The sequence below is a fragment of the Peromyscus eremicus genome, chromosome 7, assembly GCF_949786415.1.
Source record: "Peromyscus eremicus chromosome 7, PerEre_H2_v1, whole genome shotgun sequence".
Lineage (NCBI taxonomy): Eukaryota > Metazoa > Chordata > Mammalia > Rodentia > Cricetidae > Peromyscus > Peromyscus eremicus.
This window is the reverse complement of record NC_081422.1, coordinates 59968736-59989615: the sequence shown is the minus strand read 5'-3', so window position 1 is coordinate 59989615 and position 20880 is coordinate 59968736. Positions and strand designations below refer to the sequence as shown.

General features: G+C 45.5%; 1 protein-coding gene across 1 annotated transcript; it reads right to left on the bottom strand.

Annotated features, from left to right (window-relative positions):
* Positions 1 to 1314: 1314 nt before the first annotated feature.
* Mtfmt (mitochondrial methionyl-tRNA formyltransferase) lies at positions 1315 to 18563 on the bottom strand. Its single transcript, XM_059268124.1, is given in 10 exon segments — positions 1315 to 1680; positions 1683 to 1844; positions 6231 to 6313; positions 7343 to 7421; positions 9068 to 9159; positions 12849 to 12924; positions 14114 to 14216; positions 15016 to 15138; positions 17185 to 17394; positions 18347 to 18563. Coding segments are annotated over 10 exon segments (1167 nt in total). The 5' UTR covers positions 18553 to 18563; the 3' UTR covers positions 1315 to 1647.
* Positions 18564 to 20880: the final 2317 nt, after the last annotated feature.

Genomic DNA, 20880 nt, shown 5'->3' with positions numbered 1-20880 from the left:
CTTCCTTCCTTTCTTCCTTTCCTTCCTGAGACAGGGTCTCTTGGTGAACCTGGAGCTCACTGAACTAGACAGGCTGTTCAGTGAGTCACTGGGGTCCACCTGTCTCTGCTGCCCTCGTAGTGAGGTTACAGAAGCGTGCCACCATGTCCAGCTTTTATATGGGAGCAGGGGATCCAAACTCAAGCTCTTACGCCTTTGCAGCAGGCACTGTACCCCCAAGCTATCACCCCAGCCCAACCTTTAGTATTTAACTGACTGGATAAGGCTCACTCACATTAGAAAGGCAGTCTGCTTTACTCAGTTTACCACTAAAATGTTAAACTCACCCAGAGACACCTTCAGACATACCCAGAGTGTCTGACCAAGATAAGGGCACTCTGTGGTCTTGTCAACTTGAGAGGTGACAGCAAAAGGTACCAATTATTAAAAATCCAGTGTGTGCCAGGTGCTTCCCTGAGCATTTCCTGTGTAGTACCATTCTGCAAGGCAGGCATTTATTACCCATGATATTAAACTGAGAAATCAGGGCTTTAAAGATTTAGGTAACTTGTCCCTAGTCACTCAACTAGAAACTAGCAATAGAGTTCTTTTCCATTTGCTTTTGTTTTTAGACAAGTTCTCATATATCTCAAGAGGCCTCAAATGTGCTCTGTAGTTATGGCTTTGAATTTCTGATCCTCCTGCCTCCGTCTTCTAAGTACTGGGATTATGGACGCGCACCACCATGCCCCATTTGTGTGATGCTGGAGATGGAGCCAGCACTGTGTACACGAAGGAAGAATTCTACCAACTGAGCTACATCCCAAGCCTGAGTTCAGTTTGAAGTCTGAGGTAAAGCAAACTTTTTTTCCAGCAATGATAAAAATCCAAAGAGGAATATATCTTTCGGAACTTGCTATATAGCCGAGGATGACTTTGAACTTCTGATCCCCCTGCTTCCACTTCTGAGTGCTGGGACTACAGGTATGCACCACGAAGTGGTTTCAGTGGTGCTGGGGATCAAACCGAGAACTTCACACAGGCTAAGCAGGCACTTTACTTAGCTTCCTCCAGGCTTAGACATAGCATTTGTTAGTTTTGTTTTGAGTTTAGGATTTCTCTGTGTAACTAAGGCTGTTCTGGAACTCTCTCTGTAGACCAGGCTGGCCTCAAACTCACAGAGATCCACCTGCCTCTGCCTTCTGAGTGCTGGGATTGAAGGCGTGTGCCACCACTGCTGGCTACATGCACCATTTTTGAAACAACCTTTTAGAATATATACATACCATTTAGTGCCTTGCTCTTCAAAAGACACAATCTCCTTTAAACTGAACATTATAAATACAAAATTTTATTAAACTTCTTTTGTTATTCATAAAGGCTGCTTGTAACTGTTACACACAGCAAATGGAGAGCTCAAGACTTCCACCATCTTGACAACCAATTTCCTTCCCTCTAACGGTGTCCACCGTCTTGACAACCATTTTCCTTCCCTCCAAGGGTGTCCACCGTCTTGACAACCATTTTCCTTCCCTCCAACGGTGTCCACCATCTTGACAAACATTTTCTCTTTCTCCAACAGTGTTAACTTTCAAAGTCAGTTGCTTGTAAATAAAGCTTTTAATAAATTACAAGTGTGTAATAGGTCCTTGTCTGTCTTCTTCCTAGCTACTTAATGCACTGTTGCATAGCAACAACTTGGTTTTCTGATGCATCTTTGTTGGAAGTCTGAGAGTCTGAAATCTGCACTGGCTTGGGTGAGTGTGGGGATTCTTCTGGTACCAGGCATGCAAATATCCATTGTAGAAATCAGTAGCTGTCAGTGTTTTCTTAAGCATTACTGATCGAACACCAATCCAGCCATCCTAAAGGACAAAGGACAGACAGTGACTAGACAATGAAATAAACTGTACTTTACAAAATGTGCCAGGCATGGTGCCATAGCCTTTAATCCCAGCACTAGGGAGACAGGCAGGCCAGGAGATCTCTGAGTTCAAGGCCAGCCAGGGCTACATAGTGAGACCTCATCTTAAAACAAAACAACACCCCAGGAGATCTCTGAGTTCAAGGCCAGCCAGGGCTACATAGTGAGACCTCATCTTAAAACAAAACAACACCCCACCCCCACCCCCACCCCCGCCAAATGTAATGCTTTCACTAAACGCACAGAACTTTGTGCTAAATGACACGTAATGCCTTGTCTCTAAAGTTCTTCACAAAGGAAGAATAACAACCGCCCTGACCTATTTCAACATAGGGGATAGAATAACAAGTTCTATTTGCAAAGTGCTTTAGTTTTCTGAGTAGGTCCACATATCTTACTGTGAATAGTTATCAAATCATAGCAAATCAAACCTGAGAGTTGGCTCAACCGTTAAGAGTGTGCACTGCTCTTCCAGAGGACCAAGTCTGACTCTCGGCACCCATTATCAGGTAGCTCACTGCCTGTAACTGCCTGTAACTCCAGCTCTGGGGGCGGGGGGGGGGGGGGGGGGGGGCGTGATTGTGGGGGGCGCGAAATTCAACACCTCTGGCCTCTGTGGGCACCTGCACTCACAAGCACTCACAAGCATGTGCACGCGCACGCGCACGCACACACACACACACACACACTAATTTTTCAATCTAAAAACAGTCTAAAAAGTAGGCATCAGATGTTAGCACTAGCTGTCCAATGTCAGCACTAGATTAGAAAACTGATGCCTGGGCTGGGAAGGCTCTTCCAGAGGACCCAGGGTTCAATTCCCAGCATCCACATGGCAGCTCATAACTGTCTGTAACATCAGTTTCAGGTGATACGATACCTTCACACAGACATACATGCAGGCAAAACACCAATGCACATAAAATAAATCTTATAAAGAAAACTAATGCCTGCAGCTGGTGGGTGATTTTCCAAGGTAACACAATGGTAACAGCCAAATTTACATGTTCCCCAGTCACAGCTGCTCCTGTGAGAGGCAAGTCTAGTACACAGAAGCTGCATATACACAGAATCAGAGCAAGGGAGGTCACGTGACGTGCTTCAGAATCAATCGAGAGCTGAGCAGTGGCCGAGGGGCTCTGCACCTATCATCTGTGTTGGTAGATCAGTCTATCACACACTTTAAAACATGCTTTGTGAGTATGCAGAATCTAACATAACTACCGCAAGAGAGAAAATACTCAGGAAACGGAAGAGATGTGGAACACCTCTCAGAAACATGCCACAGCTTTGTCAAACAATGGTCCCAGTCATTAGAGAAATCCACTAGAGCAGCCAGGTATGACAGTGCACGCCTTTAGTCCCAGCACTGGAGGCAGGGGCAGGCGGATCTCTGAGGTTGGGGCCAGCCTGGTCTATAGAGCGAGTTCCAGGACAGCCAGAGCTACACAGAGAAACCCTGTCCTGAAAAACCAAACAAAACAATCAAATAAAAACCCACTATGTAGCCCAGGATGACCTGGAACTCACTATGTTTCTCAGGTAATCCTCCTGCCTCAGCTTCCAGAGTGCTAGCTACACCATGTTCTCAGTCACTTTAAACTTTTGAAAGAAGTATTATTATTACTGGGTATGAGTGCACGATGGGGGGGAACACATGCAGAGGTCAGAGGTCAACTCTGTGGCGCTGGCTCTCTCCCTCTGTGAGACATATGAGGATTGAACTTAGGCCATCAGGCTCATGTGTCAAGAGCCTTTACCTGCTCAGCCATCTTGACAGGCCTCTCCAGCCACTTTAGATCATTCAAAACCTCAGGCGAAGGAGAAGGCTCGATGGATAAAGCATCTGCCATGCAAACATGAGGACCGAAGTTTCGGTCCCCAGAACATACATAACAGCTGCGGCGGCGGAGGGAGGGACGGAGGGAGGGAGGCAGGAGAACGGAAGGAAGTTCAGAGGCCAGCTACCCTGGCATCTGCAGTGGAGAACAGAGTGGCATCTGCAGTGAAGAACAGAGACTGTCTCAGGTAAGGTGGACAGCAAAAACGGACACCCACGGGTTTCCTGACTTTCATGTGTGCTGGGGCATGCAAGCATTGCACTCATACCCTACACACATACACTTTTTTTTCCCACTGAGACAGGGTTTCTCTGTATAACAGCTCTGGCTGTCCTGGAACTCACTCTGTAGACCAGGCTGACCTCAAACTCAAAGAGATCTACTTGCCTCTGCCTCCCAAGTGCTGGGATTAAAGGTGTGCCACCACCTCCTAGCTTACACAAATATTTTTAAAAATTATTTAAAAAATTCCCTCTGGACATATGAACAGATCAGTGAATAGAGGTGTTGGCTGCCAAGGCAGTTCATTTCTGGGATGCACACAGTGCAAAGAGAGAACCAATACCTAAAAGCTGTCCTCTAAGCACATCTGTGGGCTATTTTCTTGATTGTTAACTGACGTTGGAGGGATCACCCACTGTGGGCAGTACATCCCCAACCAAGCAGGCTTTGGTTGTCTAAGAGGCTGGAGAGATCTGATAGGAGATTGGGTTCAGTTCCCAGCACCCACATGGCGGTTCACTACCATCTGTAACTCTAGTTGCAGGGGACCCAAAACCTTCTTCTGACCTGAGTGAGCATCAGGCATGCCCATGCAGGCGAAAGACTCATACATGTAAAATAGGAAGAAGGAAGGGAGGGAGGGAGAAGAAAGGGAGGGAGGGAGGGAGGGGGAAGGAAGGGAGGGAGGGAGGGGGAAGGAAGGGAGGGAGGGAGGGGGAAGGAAGGAAGGAAGGAAGGAGGCAGGCAGCCGAGCACGAGAGAGAACAAGTCAGTAAGTAAGCAGCACTCCTCCATGGTCTCTGCCTCAGTTCCTGCCTCCAGCATCCTGCCTGGAGTGCCTGCTCCTATTTCCCTCAGTGACAGACTGCGATCTGGAAATGCAAGATGAAACACAGCCTTTCCTCCACAGCTGCTTTTTGGTTATGGTGCTTCCTCACGGCAACAGTACATGACGAGGACCATGTGTAGCTAGAGTTTTCCTGCCTGGCCCACAGTCAGGACAAATTTCTCTGACCTGCCAGTCCCACAGCCTCAGACCCGACCAAGTAAACACAGAGACTTACGTTGCTTTCAAACTGTATGGCCATGGCAGGCTTCTTGCTAACTGTTCTTATAGCTTAAATTAATCCATTTCCATTAATCTATACCTTGCCACATGGCTCGTGGCTTACCGGCATCTTCACATGCTGTTTGTCATCGTGGTGGCTGGCAGTGTCTCTCTGACTCAGCCTTCCACTTCCCAGCTTTATTCTCCTCCTTGTCCCACCTATACTTCCTGCCTGGCCACTGGCCAATCAGTGATTTATTTATTGACCAATCAGCAACACACTTGACATACAGACCATCCCACATCAACCATGCCCTTGCTAACTCTGTCGAGGTTAAAGTGGGACTCATGCCGTGCAGTCATTCAAGCAGATGCTCTGATGACTGATATCAGATATCAGAGCTTATTAATCGAGTTAATTACTAAAAATCACTCTTTCAGAAATCTACCATTATGGGTAGCAATGATAAAATGTCATCACTTTCAAAAATTATGCTGGAGATTCCACTTTTCTTAAGAAAATTGTCTATTAGCTTAATCTGAGAAGCCATTAAGTAAAATCTTAATGAAAATGGTGTCCTTTTTTACAGCATGTCTGAAGGCCAGAAGAGGGCGCCAGATCTCATTACAGATGGTTGTGAGTCACCATGTGGGTACTGGGAATTGAACTCAGGACCCCTGGAAGAGCTGTCAGTCCTTTTAACCGCTCAGCCATCTCTCCAGCCCCAAAATGGTGTTTTAGTGTGCTATTGCTGTGAGGAGACACTATGACCAATGCAACTCTTAAAGCATTTAATTTAATGCTTGGTGCTGGAGAAGTAGCTGATTCGCAACCAGAGAGAGACTCTGGGCCTGACACAGGCTTTTGAACCCTCAAAGCCCATCCCCATGACATACTTCCTCCAACAGGGCCACCCTCCTAATCCTATAGAAGAGTTCCAAGCATTCAAAAAATGAGCTCATGAGGGCCATTCTCATTCCAACCACCACAAATGGTAAATGGAAAGCCTGGTATTTCCAATTGTACAGACCTGCAATTCCAACACTCAGGAGGCTGAGGCAGGAGAGTCAGTTTTAGACCAACCTGGGCTATACAGTGAGTTCAAGGCTGGCCTAGGCTACTTAGCGAGACCTCATCTCAAAGGAAAAGGAAAAAGAAATACAAACTGCAGATTCAGTAAAACACCGACAGTATCCTGAGGCTGAAGTCACATACCTTGCAGTGAACCAGCAGCATCTGTGACTGTCTGTGATACACCACCGACCCTGGAGCCACAGCTTGTCCTGTTAATTTGGGATCTAACGGGGAGGGGAGGAGGGAGAGGGGGGGAGCAAGAGAAAGAGAAATAAATCATGGCACTTCTTAAAAATCAAAAACATCTTGGCGGTGGGATATAACAGGTATGGCACTTGCAAGACCCTGGGCTCCATCTCCAGCACTGATAAAATTTAAAAAATGAACAAAAAAGAATCTTCAGAGGCAGAACTAATGATGGGAGGGACACACTTACTGAGGCCCCAACTTTGCAAAGCAAAACCTCCTGGAGCCAGTATGGATCCAAAGCTACAGTATGGACCCAAAGGAAGTGTTCCACACAGGAGAGGCTCCAGTCCTCTGCTCCATCTCCCAGGGATCCCCTTCAGTGCTCAATCTGTCAGTTTAGTACTGTCATTTTGAGATTAAGTGCCCAGCAGCGGAGCAACTCACAAGATGTTTCAGACTTACTCTGGTCCTTCCATTCCCCACAAATGATTCCTGGTGACCTCCCACTGCCGCTGGACTAGAATACGCCCCCTGCAGCCAAATTCCAGCTCATCACATCCAGAAGATCCTGAGGGACCTCAGAAGGAACTGTAGGGTGAAATGCTGTGCTCTTTGCACTGTCCATACATTTTCATTACAATATTCACCAGTGGAGCTGGAGAGATGACTCAGAGGTAAAGAGCACTGGCTGTTCTTCCAGAGGTCCTGAGTTCAATTCCCAGCAACCACATGGTGGCTCACAACAATTTGTAATGAGATCTGGTGCCCTCTTCTGGCTTGCAGGCATATATGCAAGCAGAATAACGTATGCATAATAAATAAATAAATAAATCTTTACAATATTCACCAGCATGAAATCAACTGAGTCAGTCCACAGCCCTCCAACTCTAATACAAGAAGACATAGAGCTAAAAGTAGGAGAGCAATGCTGCCTGCCAACTTCCCGGCTTCATATGATGATTGCATGAGAAAACACACAGGAATGGACGCTACAAAGGCATGGACCTGACACATTTTTAAATGGACTGTAGTGAAAACAACTTGTCAGCTATTCAAGTTAGTACCTGCAAGGATGGAGCTGTTAACTTCTACTAGATCCAGAAGTTTAATGGTATTCTCCAACCAGAGTGTCTGCAATGGAACCTGCAATTGGAATGGAAGGATTCATGAAGGAATGCATTCAACTCCCAAGGCTTTTTTGACACTGCTGCATATTAGTCTGCTCTGACTTTTCTTCCACGTTCAGAGGAACTGGACACTCAATCACTAAATCTGCTGAAACAGAGCCTGAATATGACCCTCTGTATCATCTCTGTAGTATATATAAGATCTTAAGTCTTATGCAAGTAGCCTTAATCTTTCCAATTAAACATTTATGCTCAGTATGAAAGCAAGAAGTAAAGTATTTGTTAAAGTTTTAGAAAGGGATAGTATTTTATATTTTCACCACAAGAGGAAGCCAACATTAACAGTTTGATATGTATATCCCTATACTATTCTCATTGCACCAAATGTTATTATTTAAAAACCTAGAGCATAGCTGTCGGTATGTGTGTCTCCTTCACAAACAAATACTAGGCTGGAGATGACTTAGTGGCTAAGAGCAAGTACTGCTCGTGCAGGACTCAGGCAACAGCAGGATATCCGAGAGGAGATCTGGTGAGGGTCCAGTAGGGATGATGTAGTGGAAGCCTGGGGCCTTGAACCAGACCTACAGCTCACTGCAATGAACATTTGCAAGTAAAGCTGCTTGGGCAAAAGAGTGACTGTGTGATACACCGCAGCTCCCAAGGCCTCTGTGACAAATGAATATGTGATGGAGAGCGGAGCAAGATGGAGGAGTGAAGAGTTGTGTTTTGTTTAATTATTTTTATTGTTTTTATTTTTCGTTCTCTTTTGTAGGGGAGGCTACAGGGTGGAAGGCAGACATGAAAGGACTAGGAAATGAGTGGGATTGGGGGGCATGATGTGAAATTCCCAAAGAATCAATAAAAAAATTACGTTAAAAAAAAAAGAGCAAGTGCTGTTCTTGCAGAAGATCCAAATTCAGTTCCCAGCACCCACAGTGGATGGCTCACTGTAACTCCATGTAAATCATCTGTAACTCCAGCACTAGAGAGATCTGATGCCTTTTTTTGGCTTTCATAGGTATGGCAATCAAACACACACACACACACACACACACACACACACACACACACACACGCACACACGCACACACGCACACACGCACACACACACGCGCGCGCACCCACCCCCACCCCTTACCCTGAACAGACATATACACATAATTAAATCTTTTGGAGCTGGGAATGGTGGCGCTTTAATCCCAGCTCTCAGGAGGCAGAGCCAGGCAGATCTTTGTGAGTTCGAGGCCAGCCTCACCTACAAAGCGAGTTCCAGGACAGCCAGGGCTGTAACACAAAGAAACCCTGTCTTGAAAAAACTAAGACAAAAACAACAACCACCAAAAAAATCTTTTTATAAAACACAGACCAGAAGCAGAAAGATATACTAGATAGAGTCAGAAGACTTAAAGTTCATTGCTTACTGACTAGTCACACGTAAATTATTTATCTTGTTTTTATTCTCCTTGTCTATGACAAGGGATAATCAAACCTGGTTAGGAAATATTGCAGAATGTACATTTGAAAGCACTTTGTGAATTCCAAGGCCTCTATCAAAACTTAAAATTTAAAGTTTAAAAAAATTCCCCAGGTTTAGTTTATAAGACTTACTCCTAAGTAAAAACACCCAGAAAGGAAACAATATCCAACTTTTCAACTCACTATATCCCCAATGGCGAGGTGAAGTCTGAGCACTTGCTCTGAGGTCTGCTCCTCCCACTTGACGCAGTTGGTGCCAGCAGAAACCTTAGGGGCTGAGAGACAAGGGCAAGGATGAACAGGGTTCCGTGTTCATGACTGACAGTGAAGCTGGATTACAAGCAGAAGAGAATGTTCAACTTTGGCATATGTCTACAACTTGCTACAATATGAAGTAAAAGTAGCCGGGCGGTGGTGGCGCACGCCTTTAATCCCAGCACTCGGGAGGCAGAGCCAGGCGGATCTCTGTGAGTTCGAGGCCAGCCTGGGCTACCAAGTGAGTTCCAGGAAAGGCACAAAGCTACACAGAGAAACCTTGTCTCGAAAAACCAAAAAAAAAAAAAAAAAAAAAAAAGTAATTACACCTACTTTATAACCCCAGAGTAGAAAATACCCTTCTTTTTTTTTTTTTTTTTTTTTAAAGATTTATTTATTTATTACGTACACAGAAGAGGGTGCCAGATCTCATTACAGGTGGTTGTGAGCCACCATGTGGTTGCTGGGAATTGAACTCAGGACCTCTGGAAGAGCAGTCGGTGCTCTTAACCTCTGAGCCATCTCTCCAGCCCGAAAATACCCTTCTAACTATGACTCAAACTCCAGAGAGGGCAGGCAATATGGCTTAGCTTGCCTCCAAGTCCGACAACCCGAGTTTAGTCCCTGGAACCTCCACAGCAGGAGAACCAGCTCCTGAAAAGCATTCTCTGGCCACAGAGCCATGGTGCACACATCCGCCTTTGACAGTAAATGAAGGGGACAATCAGCCCAGAGCAATAGGATGGTTACGTTAGACTACATAAAAACAAACATTTTAGCAGACTGTGGTGGCACACACCTTTGATCCCAGTACTCTGGAGGCAGAGGCAGGCCGGTCTGTGAGTTTAAGGCCTGCCTGGTCTACAGAGTGAGTTTCAGGACAGCCAAGGGGTGCATAGTGAGACCCTGTCTCAAAAAATAAAAATGGACAAACAAAATAAAGCAAGCATTTTTAAAAGACAAAAATAAACAACATAAGTTAAAATTAAAACATGTCAAACTGAAAGAACATGCAGTTCATATTACAGAGCTAAACTTCAGTGTTATATAAAATACTCCTAATAAGTGAAAAGGAAAAAATGAAAATCCTGACAGAGAAAACTGGACAACAGTAAGGTTCCTCCCTGGAACAGGGAATAAAAAGCATACAAATTCTCCTTAAACACATAAAATATCATCAAATCACTCACAGGAATAATGGACGTCAAAACCACTCCAACATTTTATTCACTCCTTTTCTGAGAAAGGGTTTTACTATGTAGCCTAGGCTGGCCTTGACCTGGAGATCTGCCTGCCTCTGCTTCCTGGGATTGGAGGGATGCACCACCACACTCGACTCCAGTCTCCTCTGCTGATTAGGAAGCATCATGTGCATGAAGTGACGGAAGGCTGGAAACCCCTAACGGGAATCTGCTGAATAAATTAGGACAGATCCACACAACCAGAACTTCTGCTCATAAAACAAAACAAAAGAGCAGGGCCTGGAGAGACGCTCACTGCTTTAGAGAACTTGCTGCTTTTTCGTTACCCACACGGTGGCTTACAACCCCAGTTCCAGAAAACCCTCTTTTTTTATTTATTTTATTTTTTCCAAGACAGGATTTCTCTGTGTATCTTTGGAGACTGTCCTGGATCTCACTCTGTAGACCAGGCTGGCCTCAAACTCAAGAGATCTGCCTGGCTTTGCCTCCCAAGTGCTGGGATTAAAGGCGTACCGCCGCCCAGCCGGAATACCCTCTTTTGACACTGTCCACGTGTGGTGCCCACACATACACACATGCAGCAAAAAAACCGACTCATACACATAAAATAAAAAAAATAATAAATCTTTTTTTAAAAAAGAGAAAAATCTAAGGAAGTGGTGTCAAAGATGTATTGTTGAGAAAAAAATCAATAAAAAATAAATATATTAATAAATAACATAAAAATAGTAAATTTTTTGTTGTTGCTTTTGTTTCGTTTTGTTTTGTTTTTTGGGACAGGGTTTCTCTGTGTAGTTTTGGAGTCTGTCCTGGAACTCACTCTGTAGACCAGGCTGGCCTCGAACTCAGAGATCCACCTGCTTCTGCCTCCCAAGTGTTGGGATTAAAGGCGTGCACTACCACTGTCAAGCTAGTAATTTTTTTATTAAATAAACAAAACAGGCCAAGTGCAGTGTCACACACCTGTAATTTCAGAACTTGGGGGATAAAGGGAGGGGGATCAGGAGTCTAATGTCATCCTGAACTACACAGCAAGTTTAAAGTCAGACTGGGCTACATAAGACAGTGTCTCAAAAAGCTAAACTTCAAAACAACAAAGCAAAGAGAAAGATAAACAGTAACTGGATCCTAAGGCAATCTTTTCCTAACTCAAAGGCATTTATGTTACGATTTGGTTGAGACTTCAGCACCATGAAACGTTCTACTGGAGCTACACCTCAAGCTCTTTTTATATTAAAAACATTTTTTTTGCAAAAACTACATTTTTAGGTGTGATGGTACATGCCTATAATTCCAGCATTTGGGAGGCTGAGGCAGGAGAATGGATGTGATTTCTAAGCTATCCTGGGCAAGACTCTGTCTCAAAACAAAAACAAAAAGGAAACTCAAAACACACCAAAAACTGTACATGTTTTGGTGACTAATTAGGATTATACTAGCAAAAAACAAAGATTCAAGCAGTCTTGAAAATGTGTTTCTTGGATCCTAGTTTTGTGTGTGTATGTTTTAACAGATAAAGATTTTTGGACATTTAGGAAAACCTGTATGGAGTAGATATTAGACACTACCAGGACATGTTCAATGCCTTTGTTTTTCTGGGTTTTTATTATTATTATTATTTTATTTATTTATTTTTGATTTTTTTGAGACAAGGTTTCTCTGCGTAGCTTTGCGCCTTTCCTGGAACTTACTCTGTAGCCCAGGCTGGCGTCAAACTCACAGAGATCCACCTGGCTCTGCCTCCTGAGTGCTGGGATTAAAGGCGTGTGCCACCACCACCTGGCTTTTTTTTTTTTTTTCCCTAAATTTATTTATCTTTATTTTATGTCCATTGGTGTTGGTTCCTCAGGAACTGGAGTTAAAGATAGTTGTGAGCTGCCATGTGGGTGCTGGGAATTGAACTCAGGACCTCTGGAAGAGCAGCCAGTGTTCTTAACCTCTGAGCCATCTCTCCAGCCCCCGCCCCATTTTTTTTAAAGGATTAAAAAATTTTATTTCCATTTTATACATACAGATGTTTTGCGCGCATGTATGTCTCTTTGTGGATTACATCCATGTAGTGCTCACACAGGCCAGAAAAGGACATCGGATATCCTGGGACTAGAGTTACAGATGGTTGTGAGCTGCCGTATTGGTGCTGGGTGTCTAACCTAAGTCCTCTGCAAGAGCAGCCAGTGCTCTTAACCACTGAGCCATCTCTCCAAGAAGTGCATGCTAATGAAATTGGAGATGAACTTCATCATTTATACTTGCAAATGAGCAATCAGAATTTAAAATATATACACTAAATATCCACACAGAAAGATTTGAGGCAAACAGGTGCTAAATACTGCTCAAAATAAAAAGCTGGGGGAATGTTGAAGACGAAGCTATGGCTAAGGGGGAGAGCTTACCCAGCATTCTATGGGAAAGCACACACAAGACGGTGATGGAGTCGGAGCCTTCAGTCACCATCACGGCAGATGAAACCTTTACAAGAGGCGAGAGCGTCTGTGGCTTTCACTCACCATATGTCACTCCCTCGGCTGGCTGTGGCCTCCCGTTGTTCAGACTTTCAGGCAAACTTTTCAAAACCGAAATGAGCTACAAATACAAAGAGAGAGAGCACAGAATATATTCAACAGAACAAGGCAGAAACATCACAGTTCAGTGCCATGAAGTACCTGTCCCAGCAAAATAGGGGGTAAAACTGACTTCACTTGTAAGGGTGCGTGCAAATGGGTGGCTACACCAAGCTACGCTGAGGAGCACAGGCACCAGACTGCTTCCCAACAGTGTGAGACTGTGCCTGGCTGCACAAGCTCTCGCTATCAGGCAGTCTGTGCAGAGCTGCTTACACTCTCACCCTTCACAAGGCAGCGGGCCTCGGAGGAACACGTTCCAGCCCTATCCCCATAACCTACTGGTGCTCTCATTCTGGAGAAGTTCTCTGACTTGTCCTTACCTCTCAATGTTGTGTCTGTGAAATGAGTGACAGCGACAATTACCTCAGAGGTTTGTTGGGAGGGTGCAAAGGAAAATTCACTGAGTATCTAGAACAGTCTTGATAAATGGTACCCACCATAAAAAGTCACTTCCAAGGGAATGCCCAGAATAGGAAGTACTAAGCATAAGCTGGGAAATGAACAGATTCCTAGGGTGTGGCTGCTAGCTGAGTGAGAGAAGTAGGCAAGGGGTGTGTGTCTAAGAGAGCAGAGAGAGGGCACCTGAGAAGAATAAACCAACTACCTCACTGTGAAATGAAGGGGACCACTGCAGATGGCCTGTTTTATTTGAAAGCTTTTATTAAGCACCCACTCTGCAATCCTCAATGGTCACAAATACTGAGCTAATTTTCAGGAAGCAAGGGACGGGAACCATTTTGCTGGTTGTTAAGAGAGAATCTCATTACCCTGGCTGACCTGGAGCTCATGATTCTCTTGCCTCAGCCTCCTGAGTGTGAGATTACAGGTGAATATAACCACATTTGGTTCCAATCTCAGTCCTGATCTCTCTCTCTCTCTCTCTCATGTTATTTACAGTGTGTGCATGAACCCATGTGAATGTCAGAGGACTTTCAGGAGTTCTCTTCCATCATGTGGGTCCTGGAGACTGAACTCAGGTTATCAGGCTTGGTGGCAAGCGCCTTCCCTGCTGAGCCATCCCACTTCTGTGTCCCCTCCCTGCTACCAATGAAGCTTAAAAATTACAAATCATCAGATCATTTGCCCCTCATATTGCTGAAGAAGCCTTCCAAATGAATGAGAAGCCGGGGTGGGGTGGGGGACTGTACCATGTTGGCACCGAGTTTTGACAACACTGCTTCCAATTCCTTTGATGTGCTCTTGGGAGGCACCGGGATGGTTTCCTGCTTGAGAATTGGGCCTATATCAAACCTAGCAAGGGAAAAAAACAAAAACAGGAGCAGCCAACATTTGTTGAGACCAATATATTTGTCTACATAGCACAAAGACAGCTTATTGCAGGCTCCTAATCTGTTAGTCACTCCGGTTTGAGGTCACCCTGGAATATATAAGACACTTACTCAAAAGTAAGGTCAAGTGAGTGTGGTTGCATATACTTTTAATCCTAGCATTTGGGAAGCAGATACAGATGGGTATCTCTGAGTTTGAGGTCAGCCTAGTCTACATAGTGAATTTTAGGCCAGCTAGGAATACACAAAGACTCTATCTAAAAAATAAAATAAAACAAAATAAAAACCCAACAAAAAATAAACTAACAAGCAAACAAAAAACAAGCTCCAAATCCATTTGTCATTTATATTACTTAATAGAAAATCAGGTGTTTACAGCCAATCAGTGGTGGCGCACGCCTTTAATCCCAGCACTCAAAAGGCAGAAGCAGGTAGATCTCTGTGAGTTTGAGGCCAACCTGGTCTACAAAGTGAGTTCCAGGACAGCCAGGACTGTTACACAGAGAAACTCTGTCTCCAAAAAGCAAAAAAGAAAAAAAAAAATCCAGGTGTTAATAATTGCAATGACCAATTACAAGGACTTTAAAGAGACTATGTGAATCTCAAAGGCACGGTTCTTATGTTAGAAATCAGGAGTACTCAGAGCAACTACAAAAGCAAAGGGTGGCACTGGGAATCACCCAAGTTAACACACTCCAACCATTCCCCCAACCACCAAGGCCAGACAGACTGATGACAAAATTTACATTAATAAGCTTTACCTTTTGGGTCTAACTTGCATAATTGTTACCCCAGTGACTGTGTCTCCATGAAGCACTGTATGGATTATTGGGGCAGGACCACGCCACCTCGGGAGGCAACTGGGATGTACATTCAATATGCCACTGAGTTAGAAAAGGTGGAAATTAGTTATTGCTACCAAACTAATATGCACTTTCATCATTAAACTTGCCAAGAGCCTGGTGTGGTGGTACGTATTAATCCTAACACTTGGAAAGCTGAGGCAGGAGAACTGTCGTGAGTTCCAGGTCAGCCTGTGTGTCACAGATTGAGACCCTGTTTCAAAACAATCATCACCCCCAAAACACCTAACAGCTTGTATCCCCTAAACTATATAACCTATAGGGTTAAAGACACACGACCTTGAGGTTTGTATCCCCTAAAACAAAGCCAGAGGTGAGTTCACTCTCATCATAAGCAACCAATGAAACTTAATCGAAAACAAGCAAAGGCTGAAGAGAGAGGTGAGCGGTTAAGAGCACCTTTTGAGAGGACCAGAGTTCCGGTTCCCAGCACTCCACACAGTGGTTTGAAATCATCCCTAACTCCAGTTTCAGGGAATCTGACACCAGGCACATACATGGTGCACATATATATTAATGCAAGAAAAACACTCATACATATCTATGCAAAAAAATTTAAATTAAGAAACTGCCAGGCAGCGGTGGCGCACACCTTTAATCATAGCACTCGAGAGGCAGAGGCAGGCAGATCTTTGTGAGTTCGAGGTGAGTCTGGTCTACAGTATGAGTTCCAGGACAGCCAGGGGTGTTACACAGAGGAACCCTGTCTGGGGGTGGGTGGGAATGGGGGATGAGGCGACCGACGACGACACACACCAAACCAAACAAACAAACAAAAAAAGGATACATTATAAAATACGTGTCATCAGGAAATATCCCTATTCAAACATTGGTGTAATTTATACAAGTTCAGACAGCTATCACATCACGAGGCCATACCATTTTATGGAGCAGCATCATATACACTATCTACTGTTGGCTGAAATGCCATCAAAAACATGAAGAGCTTTCCAGGTAAAGGGAACAGTACAGAGATTTTATTTAACTTTTTTTCTTCTCAGCTGCTGACTCCTGAGTGCTGAGATTGAAGGAATGCGTACATGTTTGGCATGTATAGAGACCTTGAGGAAAGAAAGTCTGCCTCTGCCCCCAAGAGTGCTGGGATTCAGGGCCAGAGATCTTAAAGGCAGAACACGCTCACCCTGTTCAAGGGATGGCATGGCGAGCTCAGCTGGTGTAGAATGAGTCAGGAGAAGCCACAGCATCCAGAGGATCAACGGAGGTTCTGATGGGCTGACACAGGGCTGATGGGCTCACTTATTCTGAGTGAGACTGCAAGCTACCAGAAGGGCCTCACAGCACCGTGACATGGTCTGACAGATCCTTCACAGGCATAGCTGTGGTTGCTGGGTTGGCAAAACAGTGACAGGGCCAAAGACAAAAGCAGAAACCAGCTAGGAGGTGACTGTAGAACCACGGGCAGGTATGGAAGCTGGGCAGGAGTGGAAGCCGGGCAGGAGTGGAAGCCGGGCAGGTAATGAGGCCCATCAGAATCTTCGGGGTTTTGAAGGCACAGCCGAGGATTTCAGAGTGGACTGGATGTGGGACACAGGGTAACTGGATAATGACTCTGATGGCCGGGGCCCAAACAACCAGCTAAAGATCTGCAGAGGTGTTGAGCCTCTTCAGAGAGACGCCTAGGAGACATCCAAGCAGAGCTGTGGACAAGGTGACCCTGGAGTTCAGTGAGAGTTGGGCGGGGGCTGTTAACACATACATGAAACCTATAGGAGGCCAGATGAAAGCCAAGGAGTAACAAAGAGCTTAACATAGTTGACGTTTTGTGCCAAAAGTAAGATCTTATTTTAAAAGAAGACAGCAGAAAAAAACACAGTTTAACCTGGGCCTGGTGGCGCACACCTTTAATCTCAGCACTTGGGAGGCAGAAGCAGGCTGATCTCTTGAGTTTGAGGCCAGCCTGGTCTACATAGTGAGTTCCAGGACAGCCAGAACTACATAGAGTGAGACCCTGTCTGGAAAAGATAAATAAGAGAAAAAAAGAAAGGTACTAGACCCATTCATAAAGACATGATCTCTACACTGTTTTTCCTTATAAATAAAACTTACTAGGGAAATTTAAGAATAAGAGCCTCACTCAAAAGTCGGCCAAAGGAAGCCACTACTCCAACGTCGTATTCTCCGGATCCCACATCAGGCCACTCGTACACCGGGAGCTGGGACTGTACAGCATATTGCTTCACGGGCAGTCCTTTGGGGGACAGTGAAGGCACTGTGACAACCTCCAGTCTTTCAATTAACTTTTCTTCTTTGTTGTCTCTGAATTAGAAAGAGTAGAGAAAAATGCAACAGTGTTGAGCAGCTCAAAGCTAAACTACCTCATGCACAGCAAAGTTATTTTTATAATTACACTCATGACACATAATTAAATAATCAAAATGTTTAAATTTTAAATAATTAAAATAATTCAAACTAGTGCAACCAACAAATGGGGTTTAACTAAAAAAAAAACAAAAACAACAAAAAAAAAAACTTTATGGGGCTGGAAAGCTGGCTCAGTGGTTAAGAGCACTGACTGCTCTTCCTTTGCCTGTCACTCCAGCTCCAGGGAATCTGGCACCCCCTTCTAGCCTCCATCGGCACCAGCAAGGACATGCTCAGAGACACACACATACAAATAAATTTTAAGAATGAACCTTACTTAAAAAGAGAAATAAGTATTTGTAGGGAGGCAGAGATGAAGGTGACAGAATCGGGGAGGGGAAATGCTAGGAAACGGGAATGATAACCAAACCACCTTAAGCTAGGAGGGACATGGGGCAATGGGCATATCAGACTTCCAGGAAAGGCTGAATTACAAATAACGTTCTCCCTAGTGGACACGGTTTGTTAATCTCATACACACTACACGTATACGGAACTGTTCTTAGAAATGTATTCATTTGAAAACGGTTCGTTTGGAGGCTGTTCAGCCCTGTGAAACACGGGCGTGCAGAAGGGTAAGGAACTGGGGCGCAGCACCACCGGGAAGGGACGAACTTTGGAGTCACAGCCCATTTTGGCTAACCAGCCCTGCTCACGGCCTTAGGCTCTGGTGGGGCCTCTCCAAGCCCGGGTTCCCAGGCGCAAGTGAAGGGCCTGCTCGCGGGGGCTGCAGGAGCTCCGCGGGCCTGGACCTGACGGCAACGCCTTCCCGGGACCCCGCCACCCTCGCTACCCTGGGGTCGCCGCCGAGGTTCGCCGTGGGGACCCCACCGCCCCGGCCCGGTACCTGGCGGCGTGCAGAGCCCGCAGCGTCTCCGTGGCAAAGTGGTCGGTGCCGAGGAACAGCACCCTCCAGGGCGGCTTCTCACGGACTCGGGAGCCTCGGCTGTCCTTCCCGCCCGAGGATCCGCCAAGCCCGGCCGGTGACTGACACGAGCAGCGAGGCCGCCTTCCCGCCAGCTGCGGGCCCCAGCAGCGCCGAACCAAGAGCATCACCTCCGCCCAGCGGCCCACCACGCGCATGCGTGCCCAGGGGGCGGGGCATATGGCCGCAGCGCCCAGGCTCACGCAGAGGACGGGGCGGGGCCTGCCGCATTGGCTAGTCTCGACGGAGTTAGTGCGGAGGACGAAGTGTGACGCGTATTATTTAGCCAAGTCCCTCAAAGAACACCGCACACACACACAAGCAAGACACTCATACACATAAAAGAAAATAAGCCTTTTAAAACCTTTAAAAGAAACTTTTTTTTAAAAAAAACTTATTTAATATGTATACAGTGTCCTGTCCACACGTATGCCTGCTTGCCAGAAGAGGGCACCAGATCTCTCATTATAGATGGTTGTGTGAGCCACTATGTGGGTGCTGGGAATTGAACTAAGGACCTCTGGAAGAACACCCAGTGCTCAACCTCTGAGCCATCTCTCCAGACCCTAAAAGAAACTTTTAAATCTTTTAAAAACGTTACAATTTTATTTTTAAGTATGTGTGTGCGTGTATCTGTCTGTCCCCTTCCCTCCCCCCCCCCGTGTATATATGTGTGTGTGTGTGTGTGTGTGTGTGTTTATGTGTGTGTGTGTGTGTGTGTGTGTGTGTGTGTGTGTGTGTGTGTGTGTGTTTGTCCCGTGTGCATGCTGGGAGGTGCTTTAAAAAAAAAGTGTGTGAATGTTTTTCCTGCATGCAAGTATGTGCGCCATGCATGTTCTTGTTGGATCAGATGGTTTGAGCCACCATGTGGGATCTGGGACTCGAATCCAGGTCCAGTTAGGAGTAAGTGCTCTTAACCACAGAGATGGTCTCTAGCTCGCAGTAAGTGCTCTTAACCATTGAGCCATCTCTTCAGTCCCCTCCCCTGCCCCTCTGCACCACCGCTATGACCAGAAAACACTCATTTGAGAACAATCACACGTTGTTTAGACGATGAAATAACAAACATACTATCGTTTCCTCAGCCACTGTAACTAATAGTTTTTATGCTACACTTTACATAGTTTATGTCCGTTATTTCAGTGAACTCTGATATGAACCATCCGAGGAGGCTATTATTTCAACCTTTGTAATTGAAGAGACTCTGACACCGGTGGAGTTAAGGACTTGCCTGTAAGGTCCACAGAGCTGGAAGATGGCAGAGCTGGAGTGGGGTGAGGTCTCGTCCCCATAACTCCAAAGCCAAGATCCTAACCATTTGACTTGAACAAAAATCTTACGTATTAAACAACTCAGGATTCTCTCTTACACCCAAGGAAACTGAGGCTTGGCTGCTTGGCCGAAGTCACATCATGAGTCTCAGGTCCCTCAGAAGTCCTCATGCCTTGCACTAGATACCCTCACATACAGTGGGATGCCATAAGGCAGATCCTAGGGAAAATGAGCAGTGGAAGTTGTCTGCAGAAGATCTGAAGACCGTTAGTGTTTAGATATGTGTTCCCAAGACAGGTAACAGTGGGCTCCTTGGCGTGGTTACACACACCCCTGAATCTGGCTCTGGTGACAGGGTGGCACCAGGTTCTGCCTCATCTTATTCCCTGAAAAGCCTTTGATCCTGGACCAGTCCATTTTTTTGAACATCCCTGCTTCTTCTGTGCCTTTGAATATTCCATCCATCTTACATCTCTTCCTCTCTAAACGGCATCTGTTTTTCAGTTCAGACTCTCCCTGAGGTTTTCAACTTTTTTTTTTTTTTTCTTCCCGAGACAAGATTTCTCCATGTAACAGTTAAACAGCCCTGCCTGCCTGTCCTGGATCTCACTCTGTAGACCAGGCTAGCCTGGAACTCACAGAGATCCGCCTGCCTCTGTCTCCCAAGTGCTGGGATTAAAGGCGTGTGCCGCCGCCACCACCTGGCAAGGTGTTGAACTCTTATCTCATAGACTCAATGTTTTCTCCATGTGCCTCCTCAAAACTGTGAGGGACTTGGTTTGGCATAATCGAGGGACGTTGTCCAAGGTGTGCCTAGAGAGTAGCAAACTCACCTTGGGCTAAACAGAGAAGAGCATCAAAGATTATGATCCTGCCAGCTTACTCATCTGATCCTATGAGGAAAATGAGATGCGTTCCCAAGCTCTATATTCCCCTAACCAAGTTAGTTCCAGAATCTTAACTTAGGGAAAGTGGGATAGATTTTCCAGGTCCTGCCTTTTGAACACTAACTGAAGTGTGACCTGCTGAGGCCAGAGAGATGGATCAGTGGTTAAGACGTTTGCTGCTCTTGCGGAGGACCCGAGTTAATCTCCAGCTCTAGGAGATCAACTGCCCTCTTCTGGCCTCTTTGGGCATTACATACACATGCACAAACACAGGTATCACTAAAAAATAAATCCTTC